Source organism: Triticum urartu, chromosome 7A (genome assembly GCF_056163025.1).
Source record: "Triticum urartu cultivar PI428250 chromosome 7A, HENAU_Tu73, whole genome shotgun sequence".
Taxonomy (NCBI): Eukaryota; Viridiplantae; Streptophyta; class Magnoliopsida; order Poales; family Poaceae; genus Triticum; species Triticum urartu.
Window position 1 is genome coordinate 532120461 of NC_141879.1, and position 27462 is coordinate 532147922.

A 27462-nucleotide genomic window follows, 5' to 3' on the forward strand; every position below is an offset into this window, starting at 1 on the left:
ACCTATGATCAAATGTTCTCATTTGACTCCTAAGTCAATATACTCATATATAGATGACCTAGTCATCGCCAATTGCTTGATAGATGCTAGAATTGGTTGTGCATGCTTTGCCACATATTTCATTTGCCATTTTATTGTGTGAGCATGTTGGTTGCATAATTTACTCATTCGAGGACATCCACTTGTTGTTTTGATTGTTTGGTTCATTTTTCTTTTGCCAAGTGGATGGACAAGAATGCCTAAGAACCTTCTCTAGCTATCTATGCTTTTCTTGTCTCAAACTCTATTCATGCTACATCACAAAGTTTGATCAAGTCAGATTCGAACCACTCAGTGTGAGGAGCACTCGGAGTCCCCGATTCGTCATAGACTTAAACTTCCAAAACTTCTTTGTGCGTTTCGGTCTGACCGATTTATCCATTTCGGTTATACTGAGATCACTAAGTCGATCTAGGTTTTCAATCTGGGTGCAGCTAATTTGAACTTTTCGGTCACACCGAGTTGCAGTAACTGCTTGCAGTTATGCATCTCGGTGCCACCGAGTTGTTCCACTCGGTCACACCGACAGGGTCAGGCTATATATATCCCCGGGCCAAAATTTGGAAAATTCTCCGAACCCCTTCGCCCGCGCTCAGTCTGCTCTGCCTCCCTGGGTCTCCGGATTGTCCTCCTCGTCGCCAGCTGCCTCCCGCCGCTGGTCTCCGCCGCCGTCAACGGAAATCGTCTCCGCCGTTGCCGCTGTAGCAGGTCCATCGCCGCACTTAGGGTATGGACTTGATCCTTGTGCTAATCTCACTCCGATTCCTAGCACATTGTTTTGCCATGTATCTTGCCACGATTGAGATCACTCTATCCAGCGAAATCACTCCGTAGTTTAGTTGTGGTTTGAAAATTTAGGGTTAGGTTTCCGCCGAAATCATCTCGGACCAACCGAGTTGTTGAAATCGGTTCCACCGATTTGGCTAAGGCCAGTGCACATGTGATTCTCGGTCTGACCGAGAATTGCAAATCGGTGTGACCGAGTTCAATTCTTTGTGAAACCCTAGCAGTCTCGATGCCACCAAACTGTGACTCGGTTTGACCGAGTTCACTAGTTTAGTTTCCAAAAGCTGCTTCGGTATCATCGAGTTTTCAAATCAGTAGATCCGAAATGCTTTCTATGGAAAACTAAAACTAAGTTTTTGACTCATTCTTTTGCAAAAACCTCTGGACTTTATTATGCGCATCCAATCTATCTCATCTATATCTATCACAGGGTCTGCTGTCAGTGTTTGCATCATGTCAGATCAGAGTGACAGTCAGAACAAGTCTGAGGAGCAAGTTCACATGAGTGAGGGCACTAGTCCCTCTAGCAGCTATGATGATGGAAGCAGGAGTACACCCAGCAACTTGCCTAAGGCAGCCACCAGGACCAGAAAGAAGATAACCTCAGATTCTGAGGATGAGGACTATGTGGCTGTTGAGGAAGAGGCCACCTCAAAGAGGAAAGTTCTGAAAAAGGAATATGGCACAGCTGCTGCAACTAAGCCAGGTCTGAAGACTAAGATGCCAGCAAGAAGAGAACCCATGTCTAAGGCAAGGAAAGTTGCCACAGGAGAAACAATGGAGTTCACTCTTGAACCCAAGGAAATTGGAGATGGTAAGAAGAGGAAAGAAAGGGTCAAGAAGACCATTGCCAGAGTAATTAGGAAGCCCTCAATGATGGAAGATGAAGAGGAAGAGGTTGCTGCACCAGCACCTAAAGCTCAAAAGCTTATGGGTGATGCTATAAGATCAGGGGCTGCTCCATCTAAGCCCAAAGAAGCTCCCAAGGCAGCTGCTCCAAAACCCAAAGCTGCACCCAAGAGGAGTACAAGGAATATTCCAGCTGCAGAGAAGAACAAGGCCCCAGTGCCTAAAGCTGCTATAGAAGAAGAAGATGATGAGTCACATGTCTTGAGGAAGTTGAATCCCAAAATTCCAGATCACAATGATGCTCATCCAGTAGCTGAGGACATGAAGCTCAGGAAGGATGCAGGACTCAGATAGTGGAGATTGACTGATCCCTATGCAGTCAGGAGAAGAACTGCTGTGGACTAGAGGTTCCATACAAAGGAACAACAGGACTTCTATGAGACAGTGTTGCTTGACAAGAAGCCTATAGTCTGTGATATGAGATGGGTGGACTGGGAGTACATCAGGGAAAATGAAGAACACTATCCCGGAGTCTATGATAGTTTCAAGTCTTGTGGAGTAGAGGACTTTGTTGGGCAGAAGCTCACAAAGTGGAATGATGAGCTTATTATGCAGTTCTACTCCACAGCTCACTTCTACCCAGATGGAAGGATTGTTTGGATGTATGAAGGTACTAGGTACCAGTCAACAGTTGAAGAATGGGCAAAATTGATCAATGCTCCTAAGGAGAATGAAGATGACTTGGATGTTTATGCCAAGAAGAAGAAGGATCACAACACCATGGCACATATGTACAGAGAGATCCCAGATGCTGCTCTTGAGACACACAAATTTGGATCAGTACATTACCTTCTGTCAGGTTTGCCAACAATCAACTAGATCCTCAGGCACACTATTGCCAAAGTCAGGTGATCACAAGATGATCAGAGGCCATGCAATTAACCTGCTTCACATATTTGATGTGCCTCAAAAGTTCAAAGTCATGAGCCTAATTGTGGAAACTATAAAGAGAACAACTGCAGATCAGAAGAGAAGTTGTGGGTATGCCCCCACAGATCCATGAGCTAATCAACTCCAAGATGGGCACTGCCACATATCTCTTGGACAAGGATCATATGCCCATCTACCCAGACTTTGAGGACAACACTGTGGTGATGGATGAGAATGAACCATCTTCTGTGCAAGCACAAGCAAAGAGGGAGAAGGCAAGGACTGAAAAGGCTGCAAAGATGCCAACCATTGATGAGGCATCTCAGTATCTTCTGAAGAGCAAACAAGATCAGCTTGGCTACTTGATTGCCTACACTCTGAGGATTGAGAAGGGATTGGCCACCCTGACTCAAAACCAGGAGAGCTTGGAGAGGATCATGGAGCAAAAGTTCTATGATTTAGATGTGAAGGTCACAGAGATACAGTCAGTTGTTGAGCAACTTCAGGATGAAGTGCATGAGAAGAAGGGCAAGTCTACCACTAATGCTTTTGCTAGAGTGCCCAGAGGACAGAGATCTGCTGCAGTGCCAGTTACAGACACCAGAGCAACTTCATCTGCACCAGCTACAGCTTCAGTGCCACCAACTCCAGCACCCACTCCACCAGCTCCATCTACATCAACTGATGCCTTCGTCTTTGGAGTTTTATCTACACCGCCACCTAAAGACCAAGCCTAAGAGTCGACCTAGCACTATGCATTTTTATGAACTTTTTGGTAACTTAATGCCAAAGGGGGAGAAAATGTATAGATCATAGGCTTCGAGAGAGATTGTTGCTCTTTGTTCTCTCTTGTTGTTTGGTGGTTGAACTTTGTTATTTGCTTGTTTGAGATACTTTATGCTTTTGTGTCATACTTGGATGATCATGTGTTTGATCATATGCTACCTTAATGCTTGTTGGATGACATTATCCTTTTATATCCCCATATGATCATTCACTTTGCTTGGTGATGAGTGCATGTATTTAATTATTATCATTTTGAGCGCTCCACCAAGATGTATGTGATATGGAAGAGTAACCCATGATCCTAACTCATTATGCATTTGCAGTCCAAAGCAAATCTTAAACTATGCACAAATTTAAGGGGAGCTCTTGCTTTTCACATACTTCTCAAAGCGACAATGTTTTTCACTCTTATTATCATTTGTCGAAGCTTTGATCTATATGTTGTTATCAATTACCAAAAAGGGGGAGATTGAAAGTGCAACTATCCCTAGGTGGTTTTGGTAATTCCTAACAACATATAGCTCATTGAGCTAATGCTATTTCAAGATTAATATTTCAGGAAAGCTCAATGATTGGCATGGCATGGATGAGAAAAGTGGACCCCTCAAAATGCTAAGGACAAAAGGATTGGCTCAAGCTCAAAGCTCAAGACTCTACATTTTCTATTTTAGTGATCCAAGATCACATTGAGTCTATAGGAAAAGCCAATACTATGAAGGAGGGATGAGGTGTTGCTTAATGAGGCTCTTGCTCAAAATGTTTAGTGATATGCTCCAAAGCCCTCAACTACTTTCTCACATCCACATATGACCTAAACCAAAAGTCAAACTCGGCCCCACCGATTCTTTCTATCCGGCGCCACCGAGTTCATATGTCATAGCCACTGCCACAAACCTTAGGCAAATCGGTCTCACCGATAGGGATCTCGGTCTCATCGAGATGGGATTGTAATATCTCTGTTTCCCTTCGTAATGTTTCGGTCCCACCGAGATGAGCGATCGATCCCACCGAGATTGCAATGTAAACTCTCTGTTTCCCTTTCGTAACATTTCTGTCTCACCGAAATGAGCGAATCGGTCCCACCGAGTTTACCTGACCAACTCTCTGGTTAGCTTATTACCAAAATCGGTCTCACCGAGTTTGTGTAATCGGTCTCATCGAGATTATGTTATGCCCTAACCCTAACCATATCGGTCCTATCGAGTTGCATGTCGGTCCCACCGAAAATCCTAACGGTCACTAGATTTGCTGAATCGGTCCGACCGAGTTTATCAATTCGGTCCCACCGAGATTGGCAAGTTGTGTGTAACGGTTAGATTTTTTGTGGATGCTATATATACCCCTCCACCTCCTCTTCATTCGTGGAGAGAGCCATCAGAACGAACCTACACTTCCAACTTATCTTTTCTGAGAGAGAACCACCTACACTTGTGTTGAGGCCAAGATATCCCATTCTTACATATGAATCTTGATCTCTAGCCTTCCCAAGTTGCTTTCCACTCAAATCTTCTTTCCACCAAATCCATATCATGTGAGAGAGAGTTGAGTGTTGGGGAGACTATCATTTGAAGCACAAGAGCAAGGAGTTCATCATCAACACACCATTTGTTACTTCTTGAAGAGTGGTGTCTCCTAGATTGGCTATCTGTCACTTGGGAGCCTCCGACAAGATTGTGGAGTTGAACCAAGGAGTTTGTAAGGGCAAGGAGATCGCCTACTTCGTGAAGATCTACCGCTAGTGAGGCAAGTCATTCGTGGGCGATGGCCATGGTGGGATAGACAAGGTTGCTTCTTCGTGGACCCTTCGTGGGTGGAGCCCTCCGTGGACTCGCGCAGCCGTTACCCTTCGTGGGTTGAAGTCTCCATCAACGTGGATGTACAACCTTATGGTCTGATTGCCTGGTTATCGAAAGCACCGTCGATATTATTGACAGGTGGAGTACATAACACTTTTTGGCCCTTGACAAAAGAGGGAGAAGCCGATGGTCGGTTAAGACGCGTTTAAAAGTTCGGGTGAACACATATATGATATAAGTACTTCGGTACATACAATCATTATACATAGAATTCTTTTACCCAAGTTTACTAGGGGCTCTTAAATTTATATGAGCCGTTTTATAGTAAATGTGTTTTCTTCCTAGTCGTTGCAAAATCTTTTTCTATCACTCCTTTTTCGACGCGATTGTGTGGTCAATAGCCGGATAGCCCATTTTCTCTCTAGTGACCGCTCGAGTTTAGTTCGCTAAACTGGTCTAACGAGCAGTACTCCGCCTTCGGGATAGGAGGTTGCAGCAGTAGGTTGACCCACTTGAAGTCTTGAGATTGGATGTGTCATATTAATGCACGACAGAAGCCCAAAAGTAAGACCAATTTTCGGATTGGCACCAAATGACTTGATTTAGTTCGGGCGTAAAGTTTTTACTGAAGTTTTTTAGTTTTTCAAGCCTATGGCACATTTAAACTATTTGTTTGTTTCTAGCATAAGTCTCGTAGTGCAGCACTGGACACTTTTAGAGATTCGACACAAAAATTCTCGGATATTGCTATATATGCATCGGTTTCAAATTGTGTCTTTGGTCAATAGTTGGGTTGCCCAGCTCCTGTGCTTGCCTCCTACGTTCCGCTTTGTTCGGATAGGTGTGCCAAGGGAGAACCACTGCGATTGTGCTTCCAGCTCGAATGGTTAAGCACCTCAGTGGAGAAAGCCGAAAACTGGCTGTCACAATGGGCGTAAACTGGTCAGCGATCCGATGATGGTATCAAACTACATATCGAAACCGATTACCCCATGTTAAACGATGGGCCTTTCATAACATTGGCCGAAGTGATAATGGCTAGACTTCGGTCGGTGCCGAACACTAACCGGGGGCTCGTAGCTAGCTTCCCCAGTTTAAAGCTCCTATGACTAAGTGAAAGTTATAAAGCCCGCATATCTGATTGCCTCGTTTCTGCTAACACAACTGCCTTTGGGCACCGAGATGTCGGCTAAGGGTTATCTTGTTATTGCGGAAACACCCTGCGTAGCATCTACAAGGGGGTGGAAGCCGACAATGGTCCACTTTAAAGTGATAAACGGTCGCAACGGAGTCAAAATAAATATATTATCGGTGTTCGTATTTTATATACGAGGGCTACCTTCCGTAATGATCGTTATAAAGCCATAAATATGCATCCATTTGACTTAGGATTTTGGCCAAGCTGGGTTGCCTACACTATAACAAAAACACCAGGTATGGTTGCTTTTTCTGGGGCGCTTTTTTATTGATCTCTACGCTCATGAACACTGGCGACCTAAAGACGCTTCTTAAGACGTTTAGAAAGCGTCACAAAATTTTGATTTTAATTAGGCTAAAAAATAAGTATTTTAGTTTTAATTAACTTTAAGAGACGATCCGTGAGACGCTTTATGTGCGCCTCTGCTCTTGGAGAAGATTTGTGAAACGTCTTAATGTGCGACTCTGTTCTTATCATAGATTTAAGAAAACTTTGAATAATTATTTTTTCAACCCAGATATCTATGAAAATTAGCTGTACTAAACTTTGGATAATGCTACTTTGTTATTTGATTGTGACTTTAAACATCCCCTCTGTAATGTGCTTCTATGTCCCTGCAAAAAAAAGTTGTTCGTCTATGTATATTTGTGAATTGGTGTACGTACGAGGAAAGCCCATTGAATTTTCATATGAAGCCATCTCAAAAATATTTTGCATGATAATGTATGTTTCATTCATATCATAAAGATTAAAATACAAGTCACATAAAGATCACCAAGACAAAAGTGAAAAGACAGCAGAACGTCTCTGAGCTTAACACCAACGTTCGTCACCTGTCTCCAGCACCATCATATCAGCCACCGAAAGAAAAAAAAATGACGGATCACCTTCTCACCTGAGATCGACGCGACTACATCGTTGATATGCAGCTTTGCAGACCTTCAAGGTGGCTCGCCATAGACGAAACCATTACCGTTGAATGAATCAGACCGGGGCAACACCCCGGACACGCCATCGAACTCCAGATCTGGCACCCACATGACTAAGACGTCGGAGGAGGAAACCATACCTGCCATCCACGAACCACGGGCCCAGCACACGTTCCATCTTTCAGATGCCGTTGTTGCAGACCGCAATCTACATCCGCTCCTCGACTACCTCCCAAGCTCCGCGCCGACGTTGGAGCATACGCCGGCGCAACGACGGAGCACGAGGATACATGTCCACCACAAGGATGCCGCCGCCGCCACGACATCCCCGCTTGAACAGACCGATTCCCAAATCCTTCACTGACAATAGAGATGATTGCCTCGCCGAAGAAGAATCCGGAGCTTCTTTATTCAGCATCATCGTCGCCACCGCTGAAGGCAAGACGTCGCACGATTTAAAACCCTAAACTTTTTGGGCCCTAAAACCTAAAGGTAAAACAATCCACACGTGCGGGTTCAGGTGACCCCCTCACCACCGACGACCAAAAAGTCGTCAGCAGAGAAGAGCCCCCCAGAAGACGGCGCAGGAAGGAGTGGCTCTCGTGTGGCGGCAGTTAGGCCTCGCTACATGAGGAAAACTTTCCAGACTCCATCAAGGACTGAGATACGATTCAGAAAGCCATCCCAATCACCCAGCGAATGCAATGGACGGCTGCTATGCCAGGTCGTACACAATTCGTAAAAGAACAGTCGTAGATGTAGCAGGGCTGATGTATATTATTTGATTGAAAAAAAGGGGCTGATGTATATTATACTACCTACTTTTTTAGGAGGAATATATTATACTACCTCTGTAATACGCAACTCCTTAAAATGATACTCCCTTCGTTCTTTGATATAAGGTGTATAGATTTTTTAGAAAAAGTTCGAAATATAAGGTGTCTTGTATTGCACCACTTGTTTGAATAAATTTTTTTAGGGATTTGATTACATTTATTTATATTAGACAAACTTCTCTATTTTCTCATGTCAATTTAGTCAGGTCTAATCTTGTCCAAAACTTGTGAAATTTTCACTCCACGTGCGTTCTTTAATTTTCGTGCCAAAAACTATACACACTATATTTAGGAACGGAGGGAGTAAAAGAAATCAGCAGTTAGGGCCGCCGCCGCTCGGCGCCTCGACAACAGCAGTCGATCTCCCGCCGCCGTTTGGCCCAGCCAGAGCCATCATCGTCGCTCGCCCCCTCTACCATAGATCTCACGCCGTCGCGCTCCCCCGGCCAATGATCTGACGCCGCCGCAACTCGCCCCTAGCCCGAACTCCGGCGTCGCCCGACTCTGATCCCCCGCCGGCCCTCCGGCCAGAGCTCCACCGCCGCTCGACCACTCCTCCCAGACAAGTTCCCCCGCCGCTCGACGCTGTTCGCCTCCCTACAGCACAAGCTCCTCTGCTACCTGACGCCGGTCTGCCCCAGGCCAAGCTCCCCGATCCCCTGACGCCGGTTGCAGCCCGACATCGCTCCCCCCAACGCCAGGCTCCGCCGGTTGCAGCCCGACACCGCTCCCCCCAACGCCAGGCTCCGCCGGCCGCAGAATACTCTACCCGGACGACTCCTCTCTCGCTTTGCTGCCGACCTTGGCAATGAGCTCGCCGACACACCTCTGCTGCTAGGAGCTTGTCCGCAGGTTGTTCTTCTCATTTTTCTATCTCCATATCATGTGAAATATAGCTCAAATTCTGATATGTCACCTCTGTTTTCCCTTTCTGTCTTTGAAGTGATACACTGTATTGGTGAAATTTGACAAATGTTGATAAAATCAGTGAATACTTTTTGGTGATTGGATGAGAATTGTTGTTAAAAACAGTGGGGACTGTTGATTGGATGGCAATTGTTGATGACATGATATTTTTGAAGTTGATCTGGTTAGGGGGAGCTGCATATGTCATGCCACACAAGAGTATTTTTCTTGTTTTAGCAAGAGAAACCACTGGATATTACTTAGATTTTTAGTAACTGGTTATACCAGCTAGCCTTCTGTTCTGCTGTTTGTCAAGCATTGGGGAATATACATCCATATTTGTCATTTATGATATTTTCTTTATGTATATCACATAAATTCTATCACTCTAGTAAAGACACATCTCCACTTATGTTTTCCAGTGTAAGATGAAAGATTGGGTAGATCCTATTATACAATTTGAACCTTAGTATCTATTGCACAGTTTAAAATATTCATATATACCTATGTTTAATGTACAAGAGCATATGGAAATTACAAACTGATCGATTTTGCTTTCATTACTATGAGTGGCAGCTCAGCTTTGAGAATGTTGCAGGGCAGAGTGTTTCTCTTAGGACAAAAGGTTGTTGTGGCAAAGAAAGGGAAAGGGAAAAAGAAGGGCAAAGACAGTGAAAAAGCAACTGAAGGTCCTGAAAAACAAAAGCGTAAAAGAGCGCCTAACAAGAAATCAGGTAACGTCGCACGTAAACCTGAGAAGAAGCCTGAGGATTGTTTCAAAAAGAAGTCAATATTCTTTGATTTGGAATACTGGGAGTACAACAAGTTAAGGCAAAATCTAGATGTAATGCATATTGAGAAAAAACATCTGTCAAAATTTAATTGGAACCTTACTGGATATTGATTCTAAAACAAAGGATGGCCTTAATGCACGACTTGACTTGGGAGAAATTAGAATTCGATCTAGCCTTCAACCTGATGAAGGTGATAAGGATAAAACTAAATTGCCGCATTCACCTTTTAATATGTATAAAGAAAAGAAGGAGATTCTTTGTACAGTGATTAAGAATTGTAGGACACCTGATGGTTATGCATCAAACTTTTCGAGGTGTGTGAACATGAAAGAATTAACATTGACTGGCCACAAAATCCACGACTGTCATGTTATTCTAGAAGACATCCTTCCTGTGGCACTTTTAAACTGTTATCCCAGTAAAGATGTCATGATAATAGTTGTTGAGCTGGCTAATTTCTTCAAGAAGCTATGCTCCAAAGTGTTAGATGTCTCTGAGCTTGACAAACTGCAAGAGAGTATTGTGAAAACACTTTGTAATATGGAAAAAGTTTTTCTTCCATCGTTTTTTACTGTCATGGTACATTTGATGGTGCATTTAGTTGAAGAAGCTAAACTTGGTGGCCCGGTGCATTACAGGTGGATGTACCCTCTAAAGAGGTATGCTACTTTCATTTTATTTGTTATTTTCCACGGTGCATCTAAGTATATGATTTGATTTATTGTTTCCCGTGATCATATAACCTTGTTGTTTTATGATGTTCAGATCATTTGTTTGGCTAAAGTCACTTGTGCGCAATAGAACTTATCCTGAAGGTTCTATTGCTGAAGGATATATTGTTGAAGAATGCTTGACCTTTTGTTTAAGATTTCTAGAAGGAACCACACGTTTCACGAGAACATCTAGGAACCCTGATCCTTCAGATAATACAAAGGGCATGTACATGTTTGATAGTCACTAGTAGAAAAAGGGCCTTTAGTCCTGGTTCATAAGGGCCTTTAGTCCCGATTCTGGAACCGGGACTAAAGGGTCGGTACTAAAGCCTCCCCCTTTAGTCCCGGTTCTAACTGGAACCGGGACTAAAGGCCCTCCACGTGGCCGTTGCCTAGAGGTCCACCTTTAGTCCCGGTTGGTAACAACAACCGGTACTAAAGGATATCTTATGAATTTTTTGATTTTTTTTTGAATTTTTTTGAATTTTTTTTGAATTTCAAATTTCTGAATTATTTTAACCTCTAATCTCTAATCACCCCTCATCACTGCTCAATTTAACCTTTAATCTCTAATCACCCCTCATCATTCCAAATCATCTAACTTCCCGAACGGTCATCCATCCTCTCACTACTCCAGCTTGAGCACGCTTAACTTCCGGGTTCTATTCTCCCTCGTTTCCAAGTCTGCACTTGTTGTTTTCCTGACAATAGTAAGATGGCAATCCTATTAACCCTCAGGAATTTAGCTTGAGCATGAAGTCACACATTTCACTGTTTGAGTTTGAAACTATTGTTCTAAAAATCAATAATTATTTAGTAACACTAATATTTCTTGAATAAGTAGTTTGACCACAGTTTGACCATAGTTGACCAAAATTTAAAAAAACTGAAATAATTATTTAGTAACACTAATACTTCTTGAATAAGTAGTTTGACCATAGTTTGACCAAATTTAACAAAAATTCAAAAAAAAACTGAAATTTGAGCATAACTTTTTTTCCTTTTAGAATTTGAGGATTCTAAAAATTTGCAAACAGGCCGTAGGCCGTCTCCATCGGATGCGGATCTTCGTTCCGAACATTTTGATATATTATACGTTTTTTTTCTGACATCGTATGCAAAAGTTATAGCCGTTTTACATTTTCTTTACATTTTTTGCAAAACATGTCCAAATTTAAGTTTTTAAATTTTCCTAACTAGTAGATGTAGTAACATAACTACCTCTCGAAGGATTTTAAATTTTGAAGTTTCTATCATTTTCTTTTGCTTTCTACAAAACTGAAAAGGTGATGCAACGGGGGGGGGGGGAGGGGGTAGGATTTGAAAATTGCACCACGAACCGGTACTAATGGGCATCGCACCCTTTAGTACCGGTTCGTGCCATGAACCGGGACTAAAGGTCCCATTTGAACTGGGAGTAATGCATGTATGGTGCCCTCGCCGCTTGAACCGGGACTAATGCTCTGTGACGCCCCCGATTTGACCGTACACTAATCATGCACGCAAATGTGTACGATCAAGATCAAGGACTCACGGGAAGATATCACAACACAACTCTACAAATAAAATAAGTCATACAAGCATCATATTACAAGCCAGGGGCCTTGAGGGCTCGAATACAAGAGCTCGATCATAGACGAGTCAGCGGAAGCATCAATATTTGAGTACAGACATAAGTTAAACAAGTTTGCCTTAAGAAGGCTAGCACAAACTGGGATACAGATCGAAAGAGGCGCAGGCCTCCTGCCTGGGATCCTCCTAACTACTCCTGGTCGTCGTCAGCGGGCATCACGTAGTAGTAGGCACCTCCGGTGTAGGAGTCGTCGTCGACGGTGGCGTCTGGCTCCTGGGCTCCAACATCTGGTTGCGACAACCAGGAAGAAAGGAAAGGGGGAAAAAGGGGGAGAAAGCAACCGTGAGTACTCATCCAAAGTACTCGCAAGCAAGGAGCTACACTACATATGTATGCATTGGTATCAACTGGAATAAGGCTATTATATGTGGGCTGGACTGCAGAAAGCCGGAATAAGAGGGGGATAGCTAGTCCTTTCGAAGACTACGCTTCTGGCAGCCTCCGTCTTGCAGCATGTAGAAGAGAGTAGACTGAAGTCCTCCAAGCAGCATCGTATAGCATAATCCTAACCGATGATCCTCCCCTCGTCGCCCTGTGAGAGAGCGACCACCGGTTGTATCTGGCACTTGGAAGGGTGTGTTTTATTAAGTATCCGGTTCTAGTTGTCATAAGGTCAAGGTACAACTCCAAATCGTCCTGTTACCGAAGATCACGGCTATTCGAATAGATTAACTTCCCTGCAGGGGTGCACCACATACCCCAACACGCTCGATCCCATTTGGCCGGACACACTTTCCTGGGTCATGCCCGGCCTCGGAAGATCAACACGTCGCAGCCCCACCTAGACCAACAGAGAGGTCAGCACACCGGTCTAAACCTAAGCGCCCAGGGGTCTGGGCCCATCGCCCTTAGCACACCTGCACGTTGCGAACGCGGCCGAAAGCAGACCTAGCCTAGTGGCCTTCCAGTCCAATCCGGCGCGCGCCACTCAGTCGCTGACGTCACGAAGGCTTCGGCTGATACCACGACGCCGGGATACCCATAACTACTCCCGCGTAGATGGTTAGTGCGTATAGACCAAATGGCCAAACTCAGATCAAATACCCAGATCTCGTTAAGCGTGTTAAGTATCCGCGAACGTCGACCAGGGCCAGGCCCACCTCTCTCCTAGGTGGTCGGAACCTGCCCTGTCGCTCCGCCTCAAAGATCCACTCGCGGGTGCTCCTCAAGCCGACCCGTCTTTAGTCACCACATGTATCATGTATAAAGTATATAGTATATACCCGTGATCAACTCCCGAGTGATCACGGCCCGATAGTACAGCATGGCAGACGGACAAGGATGTAGGGCCACTGATGATAAACTAGCATCCTATACTAAGCATTAGGATTGCAGGTAAAGGTAACAACAGTAGTAGCAAGGACAGGCTATGCATCAGTATAGGATTAACGGGAAGCAGTAACATGCTACGCTACTCTAATGCAAGCAGTATAAAGAAGGGTAGGCGATATCTGGTGATCAAAGGAGGGGCTTGCCTGGTTGCTCTGGCAAGAGAGAGGGATCGTCAACTCCGTAGTCGTACTGGGTAGCAGCGGCGTCGGTCCCGGTGTCTAGCGAGAGAAGAGGGGGGAGAAACAATAAATATTTAAGCGAACAGATGCATAGCGATGCATGACATGACAAGTATCGGTGCTAGGGGTGCCCTATCGCGGTATGAGGTGATACCGGTGAAGGGGGGAAACATCCGGGAAAGTATCCCCGGTGTTTCGCGTTTTCGGACAGATGAAACAGAGGGGGAAAGTTGCGTGTTCGCTATGCTAGGGATGCGTGGCGGATAAACGGGTTGCGTATCCGAATTCGTCTCGTCGTTCTGAGCAACTTTCATGTACAAAGTATTTCCATCTGAGCTACGGTTTATTTTCTATTAATTTTAAAAGATTTAAATCATTTTCAGGATTTATTTAATTATTTTAATACAACATTATCCAGAACAGTGCTTGCTGACGTCATCATGACGTCAGCATGACGTCAGCAGTCAACAGAGCTGTTGACTGGTCAACTAACGTGTGGGACCCACTGGTCATTGACTGTTTAGTCTAATTAGGGTTTAATTAAACTATCTACTTAATTAGTTTAATTAAACATGGTTAATTAACTTAATTAATTCATTAACTATTTCAATTATTAATCAATTAATTTTTAATTAATTAATTAATTATATATTTATTTTTATTTCGTTTTTTTATTAAAACGTTCTGGGGCTGGGGCCCCCATGTCATTGGCCCCAGGGGGCCTTGCGGTTTTCGGGCGCATGGCCGCGCGGTTGTCGCCCGAACGGGCGCGGGCGCAACGGTGCCCAGCACCCGCTCTTTCGGGCGCACCACAGGGGCGGGCGGAGCCGGCAGATCGCCGGAGCAGGGGGGGTTGGTGACCACGGCGGGGCTCGCCGGGCGCCAACCGGGCGGAGGACGGGGATTGCGACGGTGCACGGAACAGGGGCGGACGGAGGGAGGAGCGGGCTCGGCAGGGGCGCCGCTTCGACTGGAGCAGCGGCAGCGGCCAAGGGACGGCGCCGGCGCGGCCTGGCGCGGCGAAGCTGAGGTGGGAGGCGAGGCTATAGGGGGAGGCGCGGCGCGACGGGGTGGGTGCGCGTAGGCGAGCGGGCGAGCGGGATGGTGGGGCACGCGGCCCAGGCACGGCGCGGGGAAGGAGGTCGCGGCCCCGGGATGGCAGCGGGGCGCTGGGCGCGCGAGCGCGCGGTCGGGGGAGAGCCGCGGTCGGCGTGGTGGCGGGGGCGCGCGCGCGGAGGCGCGGCCAGATCTGTTGACGGGAGAGAGGGGAGGGGCGCAGCTCACAGGGGGATGTAGGGGGCGGGGCAATGGGGCTCGGGGAGGATGCCAGGGACGTCGTCGGCGTGGAGGCAGACCGGTGGGGGGGCGTGGTCGAGGCGGAGCGATCCGGCGAGGGAGGTCCGGCGGGGTGGCCGCGAGGTCCAGCGGTGGGGATCGATCCCGCGAGGGAGAGGTGCGGGAGGTTTGGCGGCGGCAGCGGGCATCCGGGCGACGGCGAGGTGCGGCAGGGTGGCGCGTCGCATCGGTGTCGGCGAGGTCGCGGCGAGGGGGGGGGTGCGGGATCGGGGCGATCCCGATCTAGATCGAGGAGGAGAGGGCGATGGGGGGGCAAGTGGGTGCGTGGGGGCTAGGGTTTCAGGGACATGGGGGGTTAAGTGAGCGGTGGTGGGCCTTGGCCCAGTTGGGCCTATGGCCGGCCTGGCTAGCTGGGCCGAATGGCCCAGGGGGAGGTTCTGTTTCTTTTTTATTTTTTTCGTATTTATTTGTTTTCTGTTTATTAGTCTTCTATTTTATTTTCCTATATATTCTGCTTTATAAAATATACAAGTAGTACCTAAATTAGTGTTTACAAAATACCCCAATGCAACAAAATGTTTGATGACAAAATAAAATAGTTTAGTAATTTATTAATTGTAAAAAGCATTTAATTAATTGTTTTTGCTATTGTTTAAATCCTTATAGTTCATTTAAGCATTTAAAAAAAGGCTTGGTTTCTCCACCATAATTGCTTACGATTTATTTGAAACAACCCGAACATTTTAGTTTTAAATTTTTGAAAACTTTTGTTGTTTGTTTTTCTTTTGAATTTGAATTTGAATCGGTTTCGAACTAACGCGAGATTAGCAACGGTAACCGCGGTGACGCGGCATCATTAACGGAGGTTTACTGTAGCTTAATTATCCGGGCGTCACAATTCTCCTCCACTACAAGAAATCTCGTCCCGAGATTTAAGAGGTTCGGTAAGGGGGGAAGTTTTGGTTACGAGTTTCTAACGAATCGTCTCGGTCTTGGTTGCTCTTCTCGAAGAGGTCGATCCATTATGTTGATGTCTTCATTTCTCTGCTCCAGTTCATCATGATGAAGTTGTCGTCCTTCCTTCAGGATGTTCACCGTACTTACGAATGGGGTGAGAAGGGAAAACCCTATAAGGACGGATTCTAACAAGACTGAGCATCAGACGGTTAACTAAGGGGAAGAAGCATAACTATCTCTCGAATTGACACTTAAGAAAGTATCGAGAGCAAAGTAAGAAGGTGCAAAATAGAAGTTTCAAGCGCATAGGCAATCGTTCGTTGCGTGAAACGAAGTGTTGAAAGGATTTAGAGCAATGTGAATAAGCATTGCATCAGATACCAGAATAGATCACTAGGCAGGTGGCCCATGAATTACTTACAAAGTCAAGCGCGAGGAATAATTTTGACAACAGGGTGTGCAGGAGAGTCAGGTTTCGATCCTGTTGAACTGTGGGTTATGGGCCCACCATGTGGTTAAAAGTAGGAAGGGCGTTGACATCTTGCACGGTCATGATGGCAAGACATGTCAGAGGGTAGCCTATCAGTTATGTCGGCAACAATGTCGGTACCAAGGGCGAGGGACGAAGAAAACCATTTTCCTGCTCGTTGAACGAGGCGGACCAATAGGCAAGGTTCCCGTCCATCGGTGGTTTCCGAAATGTCATCAACAATAGTAACAGAGTCTGACTGATAAGGTGGTACACCGAGGTGTTTTCGTAAGCAGGAAAATATTACTGCTTAGATCATATAAACCTCAAGAAGGTTAAACAGAACAATGGAAAGGAAAATGTAATCATCAGATCAAACAGAAGAATGGAAAGGAATGTGTGTTTGACACATAAACCAAGGGTATTTCCTTCGCAACGACAAGCAGAGCAAGATATCCATGACAGGATATAAAGTAGAAAATCATTTAGGTAAGGGGAGATAAATTCAATGACATTACCCATACCACAGTGTTTGGATAACTGAGCAAGAAACATTTAGCATTGGGCTTCAAATGTTCTTGTTGAAAATCAGAGTACCACAGACATGCTTCGAGATAGCATTGACATAGTCTTCAAGCAAAGGTCGTACTTTGGATACACCAAGGATTCATCAGGAACAACTTATAGAATAAGTCTTGCAATTTCCTCATGGAAGAATGGATAACCTTGCTAATAAGAAAACTATAACAGTAGGTCCAACCGGCCAGGTGTGCTAGGCACGACATCACCTTACCGGGTCATATGAGGATCAATGTTATAACTCTTGAAAGTATGTTCCAACCATCATATCTGATCGAGATTCCGATCTGATCGGTGTTAGGAAACCTCAGACTCAAGATGCCTGAGAAGAAAAGGTGCAAGACAAATTGACGAGACGACATTGTAAGATTCTCGGGAATTGAACTATGGAAGCGAGTTCCGAAACAAGAGTTCTCCACTAATCCAAGGAGAGATGAGGAGGTGGCTGATGGATTCAGCAACATTTTGTCAAGATTTCCAAAAAATGAATTTCCACAATCAGGTGAACAAAGAGATATCATTTGTCGGATCAAATGATATAATGATGTATGCTTGAGGAAAACATACACAGTTAAAGGTGCACCCGAAATATGGGCTTACGTAGAATGATCAATGTTAGAATGGTGGTTCAAAAACCAGTAGTCTAAGAATGAACGGCCGACCATTAACTTCAAAGCAATAGGGTTGCTAGAAGGAAAGAATCCAAACAACACCGTTCACTTGTTGGAATCAACACGGGGACCAAGAAAGAATGGTGATGGTGAGAAGTATCACTATACCAAGAATTCTTAAGAGGTGGAGTAATCCTTGTGACATTCTTGTCATAAAAGATGGTAATACTCCAAGGTAAAGAAGAACAAATGCTGGATAGCAATGAACTCAAGGTACAACACAGAACACGGACAAGTTTGTGTTGGAGGGAAGGCAATAAAGTGGTCGATGACAAAACAACTCATCGAGGGCAAGGATGGTATTTCTCATCATGAATTCAATTGATATCCTGGAAGAACTCGGAATGCTGATGATGATCACGACACATTTGTCGAGAGATTTCATGAGGATGTAATCGATCAGCGATGACATCATGTCAAAGGAATGATGAAGCAAGAGGTCAATGGAAGCATAGATACGACACAACTCGAAATCAAGCTTGCTTTTCAAGGTGAATTGATATGACAAGGAAAATCGACGTAAGCTTAGCTCATCGTCGAAGTGGTGCTCCGAGAATAAGGTCCAGGTAGCACAGTTAAAATCACCACGACAATGATATAGCCATACAAGCTAGGAATGTCGTGGTCGGATACAAACTCGTACTTAAAGAAGATTATCAAGTGTCGTTGAACCGTTCTGCAGACTCGGTTCAGTTATCGGTGTTTTTGAGTGTTTATTGACTCAGAGCCCGTGGAAATTGGATCAGTGCGAATGTAGCACTTGATGAAGAACTCATAAGAAGTTATGTAGTTCCATGATAATCTCGAGATACCAGGGGGTAATACTCGAAGACGGATCAAAGTAGAGGTTGGATTGGGGTATTGCTCTACAGAAGACAAGTGCTTAAACTTGCACGAGAAATGGTATTTAAAGGAGAACATGGTCGGAACCACAATTGCAAAAGGCCAGATCCCAGATATACGATGAATTTATACCAAAGGAATAATTAACTTAAGAGAAGCTTTAATGATAATATCTACATCGTGTCCATGGGCATGAACACAAGGTTTAAGGTCGACTCCCACTTCTCCAATGCATAACCTTTCATTCACTTCTCGTTTTGATAAAGGCATTAGTGTTGAAAGTTTTACCTGGTGAAATACTAGATGAGTATGAATCGTGAAAACTTCCGAGTTCACACATATAAGGGAAGGCATAGGTTCAACCCGTCAGGGTATCGTGGAATCATATACCACAAATTTCAAGAATAATAACACAAGCTCGATAGTAGAGCATGCTTGAGAAAGCAGAGGATACAATTTACCAAAGGCAGGATATATCCGAGGAAAAGCTCACAGGCTTATTGAATATGAAGGATGTTGTCGGATAAAATGCAACAAAGGATCTGGTGGTCCACAAGGGATCTGATGTGAGCATCGGTACTCAACTACAGGAAGAAGAATGCAAGGATATCGGATTATAGAAACATCTGACTAACTCATAGCTCAAATACAAAGGAATTATGATTTCCAAATGAAGGGATCAGAAGCAAACGCTCTGATTAAGGATGGATAAGCTGAGCAGGCTTAGGGGTACAATCGATGGCGATTTGATTGGTCGAGAACCAGCTCACGTTTTAAATGACATCTGAGCTGGAAGGATGAATTCTACGATCCGAGTGAGGATTGCGAGAATTCGCAACATATTGAGTCAATGGACTCAAAATGATATTGACAAAGGTAGCCAATAAGATTACTATACTTATGGGATTAACCATAATGCAAGCAAGCAAGAATTTCAGGAGCAATAGGTTGCTCAGGATTTTCGGAAGACCGAATGGTATTTCGAAGAATTTTGTGAACTGCATGAATATCTGGGGATGAGCGGATACTCGATAAATGCGAGTAATTATCCGTAGTGGTATGCATGTGGCAAAGAACTGCAAGGCAGTAGGCACAAAGTATTCTCGGGGTATCTTATAATAACAAGATCGACTGGGAATAAAAGTAAGCACGTCAGGTCTAAATACTTATCCATAGGGATATTTCGGTGGTAGGGACTTGCAAAAGCAACGACATAAGGTTTCAACAGAATATCGGAGAGTATCTTCGAAATCCTCTAGTGCAGCCGACGATCGTCTGGACTGAAGGGGGTTCTCCGGGAGAAAGTATTTCAAGAACCTAAGTTAGATTTTTAGTAAATTTATTAAACCCGAATAGAAGAGAGATCAGAGTCCCACAGTAAGGTTCGAGGAGTAAAAGATCCTAATACCACCCAGATGGCGACGTGGGCCCATGGGCCGCACAGCCATGTTAGAAAAAACAGTTTTCATCGACTAGACTCAACTTCGGCCAAGGAGTTGGAAAGGGGATTCCTACAGGCAGTTGGCTCTGATACCAACTTGTGACGCCCCCGATTTGACCGTACACTAATCATGCACGCAAATGTGTACGATCAAGATCAAGGACTCACGGGAAGATATCACAACACAACTCTACAAATAAAATAAGTCATACAAGCATCATATTACAAGCCAGGGGCCTTGAGGGCTCGAATACAAGAGCTCGATCATAGACGAGTCAGCGGAAGCATCAATATTTGAGTACAGACATAAGTTAAACAAGTTTGCCTTAAGAAGGCTAGCACAAACTGGGATACAGATCGAAAGAGGCGCAGGCCTCCTGCCTGGGATCCTCCTAACTACTCCTGGTCGTCGTCAGCGGGCATCACGTAGTAGTAGGCACCTCCGGTGTAGGAGTCGTCGTCGACGGTGGCGTCTGGCTCCTGGGCTCCAACATCTGGTTGCGACAACCAGGAAGAAAGGAAAGGGGGAAAAAGGGGGAGAAAGCAACCGTGAGTACTCATCCAAAGTACTCGCAAGCAAGGAGCTACACTACATATGTATGCATTGGTATCAACTGGAATAAGGCTATTATATGTGGGCTGGACTGCAGAAAGCCGGAATAAGAGGGGGATAGCTAGTCCTTTCGAAGACTACGCTTCTGGCAGCCTCCGTCTTGCAGCATGTAGAAGAGAGTAGACTGAAGTCCTCCAAGCAGCATCGTATAGCATAATCCTAACCGATGATCCTCCCCTCGTCGCCCTGTGAGAGAGCGACCACCGGTTGTATCTGGCACTTGGAAGGGTGTGTTTTATTAAGTATCCGGTTCTAGTTGTCATAAGGTCAAGGTACAACTCCAAATCGTCCTGTTACCGAAGATCACGGCTATTCGAATAGATTAACTTCCCTGCAGGGGTGCACCACATACCCCAACACGCTCGATCCCATTTGGCCGGACACACTTTCCTGGGTCATGCCCGGCCTCGGAAGATCAACACGTCGCAGCCCCACCTAGACCAACAGAGAGGTCAACACGCCGGTCTAAACCTAAGCGCCCAGGGGTCTGGGCCCATCGCCCTTAGCACACCTGCACGTTGCGAACGCGGCCGAAAGCAGACCTAGCCTAGTGGCCTTCCAGTCCAATCCGGCGCGCGCCACTCAGTCGCTGACGTCACGAAGGCTTCGGCTGATACCACGACGCCGGGATACCCATAACTACTCCCGCGTAGATGGTTAGTGCGTATAGACCAAATGGCCAAACTCAGATCAAATACCCAGATCTCGTTAAGCGTGTTAAGTATCCGCGAACGTCGACCAGGGCCAGGCCCACCTCTCTCCTAGGTGGTCGGAACCTGCCCTGTCGCTCCGCCTCAAAGATCCACTCGCGGGTGCTCCTCAAGCCGACCCGTCTTTAGTCACCACATGTATCATGTATAAAGTATATAGTATATACCCGTGATCAACTCCCGAGTGATCACGACCCATTAGTACAGCATGGCAGACGGACAAGGATGTAGGGCCACTGATGATAAACTAGCATCCTATACTAAGCATTAGGATTGCAGGTAAAGGTAACAACAGTAGTAGCAAGGACAGGCTATGCATCAGTATAGGATTAACGGGAAGCAGTAACATGCTACGCTACTCTAATGCAAGCAGTATAGAGAAGAGTAGGCGATATCTGGTGATCAAAGGGGGGGCTTGCCTGGTTGCTCTGGCAAGAGAGAGGGATCGTCAACTCCGTAGTCATACTGGGTAGCAGCGGCGTCGGTCCCGGTGTCTAGCGAGAGAAGAGGGGGGAGAAATAATAAATATTTAAGCAAACAGATGCATAGCGATGCATGACATGACAAGTATCGGTGCTAAGGGTGCCCTATCGCGGTATGAGGTGATACCGGTGAAGGGGGGAAACATCCGGGAAAGTATCCCCGGTGTTTCGCGTTTTCGGACAGATGAAACAGAGGGGGAAAGTTGCGTGTTCGCTATGCTAGGGATGCGTGGCGGATAAACGGGTTGCGTATCCGAATTCGTCTCGTCGTTCTGAGCAACTTTCATGTACAAAGTATTTCCATCTGAGCTACGGTTTATTTTCTATTAATTTTAAAAGATTTAAATCATTTTCAGGATTTATTTAATTATTTTAATACAACATTATCCAGAACAGTGCTTGCTGACGTCATCATGACGTCAGCATGACGTCAGCAGTCAACAGAGCTGTTGACTGGTCAACTGACGTGTGGGACCCACTGGTCATTGACTGTTTAGTCTAATTAGGGTTTAATTAAACTATCTACTTAATTAGTTTAATTAAACATGGTTAATTAACTTAATTAATTCATTAACTATTTCAATTATTAATCAATTAATTTTTAATTAATTAATTAATTATATATTTATTTTTATTTCGTTTTTTTTATTAAAACGTTCTGGGGCTGGGGCCCCCATGTCATTGGCCCCAGGGGGCCTTGCGGTTTTCGGGCGCATGGCCGCGCGGTTGTCGCCCGAACGGGCGCGGGCGCAACGGTGCCCAGCACCCGCTCTTTCGGGCGCACCACAGGGGCGGGCGGAGCCGGCAGATCGCCGGAGTAGGGGGGGTTGGTGACCACGGCGGGGCTCGCCGGGCGCCAACCGGGCGGAGGACGGGGATTGCGACGGCGCACGGAACAGGGGCGGACTGAGGGAGGAGCGGGCTCGGCAGGGGCGCCGCTTCGACTGGAGCAGCGGCAGCGGCCAAGGGACGGCGCCGGCGCGGCCTGGCGCGGCGAAGCTGAGGTGGGAGGCGAGGCTACAGGGGGAGGCGCGGCACGACGGGGTGGGTGCGCGTAGGCGAGCGGGCGAGCGGGATGGTGGGGCATGCGGCCCAGGCACGGCGCGGGGAAGGAGGTCGCGGCCCCGGGATGGCAGCGGGGCGCTGGGCGCGCGAGCGCGCGGTCGGGGGAGAGCCGCGGTCGGCGTGGTGGCGGGGGCGCGCGCGCGGAGGCGCGGCCAGATCCGGTGACGGGAGAGAGGGGAGGGGCGCAGCTCACAGGGGGGATGTAGGGGGCGGGGCAATGGGGCTCGGGGAGGATGCCAGGGACGTCGTCGGCGTGGAGGCAGACCGGTGGGGGGGGGGCGTGGTCGAGGCGGAGCGATCCGGCGAGGGAGGTCCGGCGGGGTGGCCGCGAGGTCCAGCGGTGGGGATCGATCCCGCGAGGGAGAGGTGAGGGAGGTTTGGCGGCGGCAGCGGGCATCCGGGTGACGGCGAGGTGCGGCAGGGTGGCGCGTCGCATCGGCGTCGGCGAGGTCGCGGCGGGGGGGGGTGCGGGATCGGGGCGATCCCGATCTAGATCAAGGAGGAGAGGGCGATGGGGGGGCGAGTGGGTGCGTGGGGGCTAGGGTTTCAGGGGCATGGGGGGTTAAGTGAGCGGTGGTGGGCCTTGGCCCAGTTGGGCCTATGACCGGCCTTGCTAGCTGGGCCGAATGGCCCAGGGGGAGGTTCTGTTTCTTTTTTATTTTTTTCGTATTTATTTGTTTTCTGTTTATTAGTCTTCTATTTTATTTTTCTATATATTCTGCTTTATAAAATATACAAGTAGTACCTAAATTAGTGTTTACAAAATACCCTAATGCCACAAAATGTTTGATGACAAAATAAAATAGTTTAGTAATTTATTAATTGTAAAAAGCATTTAATTAATTGTTTTTGCTATTGTTTAAATCCTTATAATTCATTTAAGCATTTAAAAAAAAGGCTTGGTTTCTCCACCATAATTGTTTACGATTTATTTGAAACAACCCGAACATTTTAGTTTTAAATTTTTGAAAACTTTTGTTGTTTGTTTTTCTTTTGAATTTGAATTTGAATCGGTTTCGAACTAACGCGAGATTAGCAACGGTAACCACGGTGACGCGGCATCATTAACGGAGGTTTACTGTAGCTTAATTATCCGGGCATCACATGCTCACATTAGTCCCGATTCGTAATGCAACCGGGATTAATGCTCTTTTCTGGCTGGACCAAAGCCCCTTTTTCTACTAGTGAGTGTTGGTGAGCCAATTGGAAAGGCTGTCACTGTAGGCCAGTTGGACGATCAGCTTCTAGTTCAAGCACATCGATATGTCTTGCGACACTGTGATGAGCTGATGATCTCCGTAGGTGTGCTTCAGTGCTATCTTCTATTTCTGTTGTTTTTCACAAGTTGGAAAACATCATGATGTTATTTTTCTTATTATTACAGAGAATTTGTGGATCAAGGGAAGAGGAAGCCGGGTAACTTAAATTTGACGGATGATGACAATGAGGATTTGATTAGTAGACACTTTGCTGACTGGTTGGAACAAAAGGTATAATTTTCCTTCAGCATGTTCCTTCACTTTAGTTTCATATGAACTCAATGTAACCACTCTTACATACAGGTTATACTAGATGATGGACCGGATATTACAGAAAAGATAAGAGCATTAGCCGCAAAACCAAGCAAATGCGGGGTGCGCTATAGTGGCTATATAATTAATGGCTTCTAGTTTCATAATATCAGTCGCGAGACAGGACGCGTGACACAAAATAGTGGTGTCGTGAACCTTGCTGAAAATGGTGTCCTATTATGGCCGGTTATCTGACATCTTCGAATTGTCATACAGAGATTACAAGGTGATGCTCTTCAAATGTGATTGGTATGATGTTCATCACAAAGTTGGTATTTAAGAGATGAGTTTGGATTCACTCATGTGAACCTTCCCCCGCAAAATACATACATGGGAGAAGTTAGAGGATGATCCTTTTGTATTTTCTTCCCAAGTGGACCAGGTATTTTATATCCAACATCCGAGAAGTGAGAATTGGAATACCATGGTGAAATTCGAACCTCGTGATATTTTTGACATGGGTGGAGAACCATCTTCTGATGAAACAGATTAGTCTTTGTGCTTTCAGCTTGTTATCGGCAGCTAAGATATAGGTTGAGCACTTGTCATCCATGCTCCTAGGTAGAGTTGCTCCAATATAACTATTCCAGCTGGGCGGATCTTCTTCAGAATATATTGTTCCCTGTGTTACTCTGTAATGAACGAGTCCATGGTCTTTTTAAATGCATATTTTCCCTTTTGTTATGAATGAATTTATGGCTATCCGTTCAGTTCTTTGAATAGTTTTTAAATTGTTTTTTAACTTTCACATGACAATAGTACTGCTAAATTTTGGAACGTTCTGATGAAGTGTGCTTCAGGTTCACTTCCTGATTGGATGCTTCTTTGTGCTAGTTTATAGGAACGAAAGTAGTCTAGTCAATATTTCAATAATATTTTGCAAGTGCATGACATCGACTTTGCACGATTGACATCCCAGTCATAAAAATCAAAAGCAATAAGGGATATTTGGTAAAATCAGTTAAGTGTTGCAGTAACTAGTACAATACATTTTTTTGTTAGTCGTAAATCCTGGGAACCGCCATATGTGGCCGTTGACTTTTGTAAAAGGTTCAAAACTTTGGGGGTAATCAAATTTGAAAATGTTCACAACCTTGATAAAAACATGAATTTCAAAACGTTCACAGCTTCTGAAAATGTTCATGAATTTGAAAAAAAGTTCACGAATTCAAAGAAATATATTGACAAACTAAAAAAAGACTTTAAAAATGTTCATGACCTCGAAAAAAGTTCAAGCATATGAAAAAGTTTCGTGAATTTGAAAAAGGTGTATGGGTTCAAAACTTTTTTTGCAACAAATTGGAAAAGTACATGAATTAGGGAACAATTCACAAATTCAAGAAATGTTCGCAGACTTGAATTTACTGTGAATTTGAAAAACGTTCACTGTTTGAAGAAAAATATTCATAAATTAAAAAAGTTTGGGAATTTAAAACAATTAAAAAATTTGGAAGAACTTCAAGAATTTGAAAAAAATAGAAAGAAAAGGGAAATAATAAATAAATAAAATTCTAAAAAAGAAAAAACAATAAAAAAGAAAGGGTAAAACCAGGGAAACAAAGTAAAACTTGGCCAAAATGAACCTAAACAAGATAAAGATAACCCGACCTAAAAACCTAGCAAGCTTTCGGATGCTTCCTAAAACCCGACCATGGAAGCTTTTGGCGCCTCCAAAATCAGGAGTAGGAGGGAGGTTCGCGTTTGTGCCTTGGTTGGCCCGGTCTTTTTTTAACATAACATAGACGCAGACGCTCATACATACACTCATTCGTATGAACGCATACACGCACGCACGTCCTACCCCTCCCACGAGACTCCGAGAGACTGATCCAACACATCATCTTAAGATTGACGAAGTCGTCACAGACTCCTTTGTAGTTGACAGAAACGTCTTCTACCACGCACATGGTCGGAATGCCTGAAATAAATCTGGAAAAATGCAAACACCAATGTCAAATTCAAGACTTGCACTCTGATGGGCATGGGATACCAATGTCCTCCTAACCATCCAACCAAAGGTTGGTTTGCAGGCCGACCATTTATAACATATCGAGGGGAGGGTGTGTGCACAGTTTTTCCAAAACCAAAGGAAGCTACGGGAGCGCCTCACGTTAACAAAAACACTGTGGCGCGAGATGCTGCAAGTGCGCATGCAGGGAGCTGGAAATGGCGACGACGGCCATGCTGGACGCTCGCACCAGCCACACAATTTGTTGGAACCAATGCGACAAGTTTATTTTGAAGTCCGTGAAGGAAGAGGAGCCCTCCCATGTGCCTCCTCCATTACCTCGTTGTGGAGACGACACATCATCACACAATACCTTGATGACGACCGAGAGGGCGGCGCAAGAGGAGCAGCGACGCAATGTCAGGCCACGTTCGCCACATCTAAAACTTTTTCAAGACCAAGGTAATCTATGACACCTTGGATACAGTCCAACGTTGGAGCTCGGATACATTCTGGTGTTGAAGCTCGGAAGCGGTCTGGCATTGGTGCTCAGCTGCAAAAGATACCTCGAATGCAGTCCGGCTTTGGAGCTCGGACGCGAGAGGACACCACCGCACGGGAAACACTTCAAACCCGAGGTGGGCATAAAAATTACAAAGCATTGATAACAACTGATAACTTAAAGGGGCTCCTCAAGATACCCGACGTGTAAACTCTTCGGATTTACTTCGGTGATCCTCAAGATCGAAGATAAGAAGATTTTTTGAACCACTTTTCAAGACTGACAACCGAAGATGAAGAACAATTCGGAAGAATCGAGGAGCGTCCCCAACTTGAAGACCGGTTCAGGGGGCTACTGACGGTGTCCCGGACTAGGGGGTACTCACCACGTCGTCTCCCGACCAGCTGGATCGGGACGAGGACCCCCATGGCGGTTCACTCATGGGCCACTTCGGGCAGCCCATGCCGCACAGGAGGAAGATTACACAAGACTTGATGATCAAGACAAGGACTCCTCTCCACCAACGTATTCGACTAGGACTCTTGTTATCCTAGGCCTCTGGTACATTATATAAGCCGAGGTCAGGATAGTCGCTAGATTATTATGACA

The 27462-nt window shown here is 45.5% G+C and overlaps 1 protein-coding gene across 2 annotated transcripts; it reads left to right on the forward strand.

The window, feature by feature from the left end:
- Positions 1-8460: 8460 nt before the first annotated feature.
- Positions 8461-25109, forward strand: LOC125522564 (uncharacterized). Of its 2 annotated transcripts, XM_048687616.2 has the most exons (5): positions 8461-9001; positions 9654-10508; positions 24217-24322; positions 24395-24466; positions 24620-25109. In XM_048687616.2, the coding sequence occupies exons 2-5, from the start codon at positions 10081-10083 to the stop codon at positions 24647-24649; spliced, it is 636 nt and encodes a 211-aa protein (XP_048543573.1). In that variant the 5' UTR covers positions 8461-9001; positions 9654-10080; the 3' UTR covers positions 24650-25109. The 2 variants fall into 2 exon arrangements, 1 of the variants encoding a protein (XP_048543573.1); XR_007289829.2 differs by lacking the exons at positions 24217-24322; positions 24395-24466; positions 24620-25109 and having other exon boundaries at positions 9654-9789; positions 10451-11505.
- Positions 25110-27462: the final 2353 nt, after the last annotated feature.